Source organism: Arachis hypogaea, chromosome 4, assembly GCF_003086295.3.
Source record: "Arachis hypogaea cultivar Tifrunner chromosome 4, arahy.Tifrunner.gnm2.J5K5, whole genome shotgun sequence".
NCBI lineage: Eukaryota > Viridiplantae > Streptophyta > Magnoliopsida > Fabales > Fabaceae > Arachis > Arachis hypogaea.
Genome location: NC_092039.1, coordinates 116,887,135 through 116,894,798, shown reverse-complemented (window position 1 = coordinate 116,894,798; position 7,664 = coordinate 116,887,135). Strand labels below are relative to the sequence as shown.

Sequence of the window (7,664 nt, the reverse complement as noted above, 5' to 3'; positions counted from 1 at the left end):
ACCATCCGATTTGTAGTTTATTTTTTTCATCAAACAAATCAGACTGTTCGATTTAAATAAAACACCATATAAAAAATATCTAATCTTCTAATAACAATATATTACACGTATATTTAATCAATATAAAAAAATTAGCCTTAATTTAGATTTGGTTACCTAAAAATTTTTGTAAATTATCCAGATTTTCATTAAAAAAGAGGATGCCACTCGGATCACTTTACGTGTACGAGTTAAGGATTCGTTGGGTCGGTAATCTGCCAGTAGGGGTGAACGTGGATAGGATCAGATCGGATATGGTTAAAATATCGATTCGATCTGCATTAAAATTATTAGATCGGATCCAATATTCATGATTTTTAAGTCTGGATTCGATGCGATATGCACATTTGCGAATCGGATTCGGATGTTGGATATATCCACAAAATACAAAAATATTTTTTAAAACTTATTTTTATTAAAAGAATATTAATAAAAAAAAATTTTCTACTCTTTTAAATATATTTACTCTTAAAATAATATTAAACATATTTTTTTAAATAATAAAATTAAAATAATACAACATATATGATAATTATTAGTTAAAATAAAACATAAAAAAATATTTACTTATTTATTTATTTATTTTGCGGATCTGCAGATATGTAGATACCTACATAAAATCTACAATCCGATTCTATAAATGGGCAGATTAGATCTGATCCGATCAGATCCATATCTGTAATTTTTTTATTAGATAAATATCGCAGATATGCGGATTAATCTGATCTATAAATACCCCTATTTGCGAGATAGATTCCCTATCTCTGGAGCTGAATATTTTGATAGGATGTTAAATTCATTCATATCGATACAGTAAAAATATCGACAACTTAAAATATAACATGTGAATTATATTTTTTTGCGTCACTAATTAATTTTTAAATATATATTATATTAATATTTTTATTAATTTTTTTATATTTTAACAAAAATGATTGTTTTATTTAATTTTATGAAAAAAACTTAAATATTTTATTTTATATTGAACAAAAAACTATCTTAATTTTTGTAATTTTAAATCTGAAACAATTTAAAAATTCAAAATTTAAAATAAAAACATATATAAAAAATAAAAAAATAAAAAAAGTGTTTGATCTAAAGTGTTCTTCCTGTCTGGGCAAAGAAGAAGAAGAAGAAGTGTCTCCGTCAGTCGGTCACTCGGTCTCCTCTCTGCTCTTCTATGTCCGAAGCTCTCTTCGTGTCGTCTCCACTCTGCTCTTCTTTCTCTCAAGCTCTGTTCGTGTAGTCTCTGGCCAAGAAGAAGACGAAGCTCTGTTCGAATCGTCCCCCCTCTGCGCCTATTTGTATCGTCGTTTTCTCGAATAGCTCAAGTGTTGTCGAATTTTGCCTTGTGAATAACGGTGGATCTGTCACTGGTTTCAATTCTAGTAGGGATCGGAGGGCGTGATGGTGTCGAGAGAGCTGTTCGGTTGGTCCCCGCCGCACATACAGCCTCTCACTCCGGTGTCTGAGGTTTGGGAGCCGCCGGAGTCCCCGTCTCTGTATATTGCTCCCGGTGCCGAGACTTCGGCGTCGCAACAGGTTGAGGTGGAGGAGGAGATCGAGGAGCCAGAGGAGGTTGAGCCGTCGCCAGCCGCTGTTCCTTTCTCCCGCCTCTTCGCTTGCGCCGATCGTTTTGACTGGTTCCTTACTTCCTTATGATCTGCTGCAGCTCACGGCACCGCTCTCGTCGTTTACTTGCATTTCTTTGCCGGCAAGATGCCCAGTTTCACACGTTCAAGGAGGTTCGGTTTCGTTCTCTTCTTAAGCCCTTACCCTAGATTTTGTTGTGCGTAGCTGTCTGGATTTTCATTTCTGGTAATTTGATTTTGCTCTAGTTGTGAAATGTATTTGCTGCTTGTGAATTGTGATGTTGGATGAGGTAATTGAGCAATGAATTTTTTTCACGAATACTGAATTGATTTCACTCATTTGAACACTTCGTCCCGTAACGGAGCATCAAACCGCAATTCAGGCTGGGTCAGCATTGGCATTCACCTCTGCATTTATTGATTTCAGAGGTCAGCGAATAAAACATGATTCTCATAAGGAGTATGCTGCCTACAACTCTGCATTGATGAAAACTATTAAGGGTGCAACAACTGGTTTAATTTCTGGCACCATCTGGGTACTGTTGTTGCCACCTGGAATCATGTTCCTCGTGTTGAGAGAAACGTTGCTCTTCCAGGCCTCATAAGAACTTTCAAGATGATGGGCAACTATGCATTGACCTTTGTTGCCATAGGAGGAGTCTACATTGGTGTTAAGCAGTTGGCGCAGAACGCTAGGATGAAGAGGGATCTTGTCAATGGTGCTGTAGGTGTGCAACTGTTCTGGGTTACAAAGGTAGCCTTTTGCTCCAAACTATTTATCTCTGTTAGACCATAATTTGCATATGTTAAATCTATATCTTGAAATCTCACTTATGGAACGTCGATGAAAATGGTGAACAGAACTCAATGATGCTTTGATGGCTTTCCCCTATAATCTAATTAGATGTGATAGTGAAGTATCATATAAGGAAATCCAGTTCCTTTGTATGTGAATGTTGTGTGTACGTGTGCCCCCATCAACAAAATCCTCCTCCTCCTCCTTTTCAAGTTACGTTTGCTTGTGTGTATTCGTGAGTTTTCATATTTGTTTCTTTATGATTTGTGTTTGGGTCCGATGTGTTTTTATTCATATCCTTAATGTCAATTCTGAAATCACAGAAGCTTAAAGTGACATTTGTGCCCTTTTTTTTTGCTGTCTTCAGTGATCTGTTTCATTCAGATCCAATAATACTTGCTTGATAGCTGATGTTATGTGAACTTGAACCTTATTTTTCTTTATATAGAAACTAAATTCCGGAGTTTATTGCCTTTTGTTATGTTTTTTTCGCTGGCATTTAGTTGTATTCCCTTATTTTCAGTATTTTTCCGTGAAGCTCCTAAGTTGTTCGTTTTCCATTCCAACCAAGAAATTTTCTTGTTCTTAAAGCCCACAATGTCTTGTAGCCATAGCTTAAGGCCTAAGCATAATGTATCTGTTAGCGGTTGTAGTTCAAATGAAACCTTTATTGCTAACTAATTGAAACTTTTCTTTTAATTAATTTCTGGCGGAAAGAATGAGAATTATAGGATGCCATGATAAAGTTAGCTGTATTTTTCGTTGCTTGGGGCTATGTTATTTATTATTGTAATGCTTATTCAGCCTTAAAATTTGTTTTACATAGATGGTTGGTCAGTTAATGTGTCTGCAAATACTGGCACGGGAAGAAGTCAATATGTGAATGCTGGAGAACTAAGTGGCAGCACTTCTTCACATGAAGGACTTAACAAGCTGATAAACATAGGGGTGTTAGCTTTAACACTGATTTGATACATAGTGATCTTATAGCGTATATAAACATTGTGGGAGCATAGAACTAATTAAGATGTATTTTTTCCTATGTAAATTTTCTTGCCGGTACATATTTATTTGTCGCAATCGGCCAAAACCAAACCCACATTTAGTATTTTGAATGTTGCTTCTTGTGCTTCATTTACGCAGTGTTATTGGTTGGTTTGTCCAAATTAGCTATAGCTGATTCTGTTGAATAATATCAGACATGTAGAATCAGTTCATTAATTTTTATTAATTTTTTGCAGTATTGTAAATTCATTGACAGAATTACTTATTCAATCGCAGATAGTTATACAATAGTCTTAAAATAACATAGTCCTGAATGTTCTTCACTTTTGAAATTAATTTCTCAAGCTACACTTATAAAATAGTTTCAATATAAATTTGTCAAGCGTCTATATTTTGTTATTTCCTTTTAATGATTTGTTAGCGTTTAGAAAAATGAAAGCTTAAAATTTCATGCTGACAAACAAGGTTTTCGAGTTACATTTTATAATCATATGCTAAGGAAAGCCTTATTATTTATTATGTTTTTTTTCCTCATTAATTAAAAAAAAAAGTATAGTCTAATTTTGATATGTACATAGTATCTTCCAAATCGTGTTTCACTTTTTATATGACAGAACACTTGCAAGAGTAAACACTTCAGAACATAATAAAGCATTGCTGTCACTTTAAACCAGTTAATGGAACAAAAATAATTTGACACTAAATAATTAGAACAGTAATTTGCAGGAATATAAAGTAAAAAACTAACATCAAGATCAAATCAAATTAATGAATAAATTATCTGAAACATTCAAATTTCAGCCATCACATCGCAGTGTCATTTAAGGCCGGATAGATCCAACTTTTTGATATCTGAAAATTTAAGAAAACATAACCAATGAAACAGTGGCAATGGAATGCCAACAATGGAATATATATATATATATATATATCCTTTTGAATAATTTTCAACCCTTCTATTTTCATGCAAAGTTCATTTTCCCATGGTTTCTCATGTTAGGCTATTTTTGGAAGGAATGGTCCCCGAATTAATTGTGTAGTGGCTACCTAATAAGCTTAATTATGTTCTTAACTTCCATTTCTATTTCTGATTCCATAACTCTTCCTAATCCCCATCCCCAAATTAAAACAAATACTACTACTACTATGTATGCCACCTCCATCTATCTCTATAAAACACTTTAATTTGAGCCTTCTTAATACTTTTAATTTATTTATATTTTGTGGCTGCACCTAATACACATGCATCGTGTATGCATAATTTCACTCAAGTAGTGCTACTGCTAGGTACTGTACGTAATGCATATACGGTATACTAATTTATGTCTATGAATTACTGCATGAATTAAATAATTTGGTTAAGTATATATATATATATATATATATATATATATATATATGCATGAAGAACATGATGATCAGGTAGTCTAAGTTGTTGTACATATATATACATACATAGCTAGTCTGATTTTCTTTACTTCTCACATAACAATATAACAGCAGCTTTAATTTTTACCAACTCTCAAAGCCATATGTAATTAATTACTTTAACACTTGCGGAGAAGGACTCATGATTTGATTTTGCATGCATATCTATTATTTGATCTCTTTAAGATGTGGTTATGCTTTCTATTGAAGGGTTTTACTTGGAATCGTTATGGTTACAGAACAATATCTTGGACTAACCAATAATCTCAATTTCCCACCTAATCGTTATGTTTTACCATCATGAATCTATCTTTATTCCTCATCTTTATGAGACCTAGATAAAACATTAAACTTGTGCTTAGCTAAATCAGATCAAACATTGGTACTTTAGTTTACTCTATTGATCGAATGGCATCCATCAAAGAAAAAGTGATGTTTCACCTAAGAAAGGTTAAGCTTTTGGTTGTCCATCATGTGATTTCCATTCAACTGCATTTGTGATACATAATTTTACTAGTTGCTTAGCGCTTTATGTAATTTGTCTTGTGTTGGAGCCCTTAAACTCTGGCGTTTTCTTAATGTGTTTTCTTTACATTTCTTGCTCCCTCATGCTGTACTTTTGCATTTTCAATTAGAGGAAATAAATTGACATCTTTTGGAGAGAAAATGGAGGAAGAGAAGGTACAGCATATAAAAGTTGAAGAATTGGGGTTGGGGTGGTGGAAAGAGAGAGAATAGTAACAGTTCTTGTTGCAAAATGCGAAGTTTTTTAATCATAATTTGAGAGTAATTTACATCAGACTCCCAAATTTTTAATATTAAATATTTTAATCTTTTAAAAATAATTTTTTTAATTTCATTTTTATTAAATAATATAATTTTTTTAATTTAATTTGTTTAATTAAAATAATTATTTTATAATTTTATAAATTTTTTATATTTTATTTTTAATCAAATTGAAAAAAATTATAATATTATCTAATAAAAATAACTGTTAAAATTTTTTTATATATTTTGATATTTAAAAAATAAATTTAACTTTAATATATTGATAATATAAAATATTTTATATAATATAAAATATTTTATATAATTACAATTATAATTATTTTTAATAATAAATTATATAATTAAATATATATGTAAAACAATTTTTACATTAAAAATACATTATATTTAAATTTTTAAAAAATTAGTATCCAATTTTAAAAGTTTTAGTAATTAATCAAGATAATTACTCATAATTTTATGAAAATAAATTTTTTATTTTTAATTTGAAGAAAACACCGCGTGCCCGTGGTAACCGTTGAACTAGAAATTTCCCTAATTCACGCTTTTGGGTTTGGTCATTGGTGGGTCGGCCACGAGCTTTGTGTGTGCGTTCACATTTCATAAAATTCATGCTTGCTTTCCAACACACTAACTCACCTTCTACCATTGTTAATGAAAATGATGATTTTAACTTTCTTCCTCTTCCTCATGGTTTTATCATCAATGTCATCATCCCTTCCTCCACCACCACTGTCACTAAGTGATGGCTTGTCCCTCGAGCTCATCCCACCCCATTCTCCAAAATTTCCATTTTATCATTCTAACCTTGTAAATCCCTTGGTTTCCCCATATAAACAAGACATGGTAGTAAAGATTGGTATTGGTACCATCGACATCGAGGGTGATGTCGCTTACAAATTTTATCTGTTAGTATTCGACACTGTATCCGACTTAATATGGATTCAGTGTGAGGAATGCAAGATTCAAGATGAAAACCATAGGTGCTATCCTCAGGAAGAAGAACCGTTTCCGGATAGCAAGTCAAGAACCTACCAACCTCTGCCTTCAAGTTACCCCCTCTGCAAAAACGGTCTCTCCGACGAAAAAGGCCACAGCATATACACGGTGAAGTACAAAACTGGATCCATCAACAGCACAGGCGTGCTTTCCAGTGAGACCTTCAGATTCCTCTCTACTTCGTCACCAAGTGATACGGAGAAGGTGAAAGAGATTGTCTTCGGGTGCGGTTATAAGAACTATGACGATGACGGTAATGCTGGTGATGCTTATCAGATAGCAGGGGTTTTTGGCATGAGCCCTGGTCCCGTTCTTTTCTAAGCCAATATAAAGGAAAGAAATTTTCATACTGTATGGTTCCGCGCCATGTGAAAAACCCTCAGGTTTGCCTCAAAAGTGAAGCCGTTAACAAGGTTCCAGACGGTGGATCTTCTTATGACTAAGGCAACTAAAAATTACTTTGTTCTGCAGCTGGAAGACCTTGGAGTAAACGGCAAGAAGCTTCGGATTGATCGGAGGAGGCTTGGAAATCAGCAGTTACTTGTTGACTCTGGCTCTACTGATTCACTTATGCTGAACGGTGCCCATGAAAAACTTGTGAGTAAATTAGATAGCATTCTAATTACCGCAACTGGGGACTTTAAAAAGGATGTCGTAACCTTTGAAGACCAAATTTGTTATAAGAGGATGAGGAAGCCACAAGGATTTACTGCCAACATACCAAGTGTCAATTACTACTTCAAAGGAGGTGCTCATCTCGATTTACCTCCTCAAAATGTTTTTGAACAGAAACTAAAACGGGACACAGAATGGTTCTGTTTCAACATTGCCCCAGACCAGCAAGTGAATCTCTTGGGTGCCTACCAACAAGCTGACTTTAAGTTCATTTTTGATATCAAGAAAAATAAGCTGCAGTTTGGTCCAGAGAATTGTGCTCAAAACAGTTAATTAAATCAAATAAGCTGACTTTATGTATATGCTCCAGCTTTACCACTAATTAATAAATAAATCCAATC

At 33.4% G+C, this 7,664-nt stretch overlaps 2 protein-coding genes and 1 long non-coding RNA gene across 4 annotated transcripts; all 3 read left to right on the top strand.

Annotated features, from left to right (window-relative positions):
* Window positions 1-1,099: 1,099 nt before the first annotated feature.
* On the top strand, window positions 1,100-3,734 carry LOC112797469 (uncharacterized). 2 transcript variants are annotated; one of them, XR_011881430.1, is made up of 3 exons: window positions 1,100-1,784; window positions 2,059-2,385; window positions 3,254-3,734. It is a non-coding gene; the product is annotated as an uncharacterized lncRNA (long non-coding RNA). The 2 variants fall into 2 exon arrangements; XR_003199792.3 differs by lacking the exon at window positions 1,100-1,784 and having other exon boundaries at window positions 1,795-2,385.
* Window positions 3,735-6,204: 2,470 nt separating this feature from the next.
* On the top strand, window positions 6,205-7,620 carry LOC114927636 (probable aspartic protease At2g35615). The gene is made up of 2 exons (XM_029297979.2): window positions 6,205-7,031; window positions 7,120-7,620. The coding sequence occupies exons 1-2, from the start codon at window positions 7,002-7,004 to the stop codon at window positions 7,594-7,596; spliced, it is 507 nt and encodes a 168-aa protein (XP_029153812.1). The 5' UTR covers window positions 6,205-7,001; the 3' UTR covers window positions 7,597-7,620.
* Window positions 6,493-6,969, top strand: LOC140184236 (aspartyl protease AED1-like). Its single transcript, XM_072234546.1, has one exon. It carries the CDS (start codon window positions 6,493-6,495, stop codon window positions 6,967-6,969), a length of 477 nt encoding a protein of 158 aa, XP_072090647.1.
* Window positions 7,621-7,664: the final 44 nt, after the last annotated feature.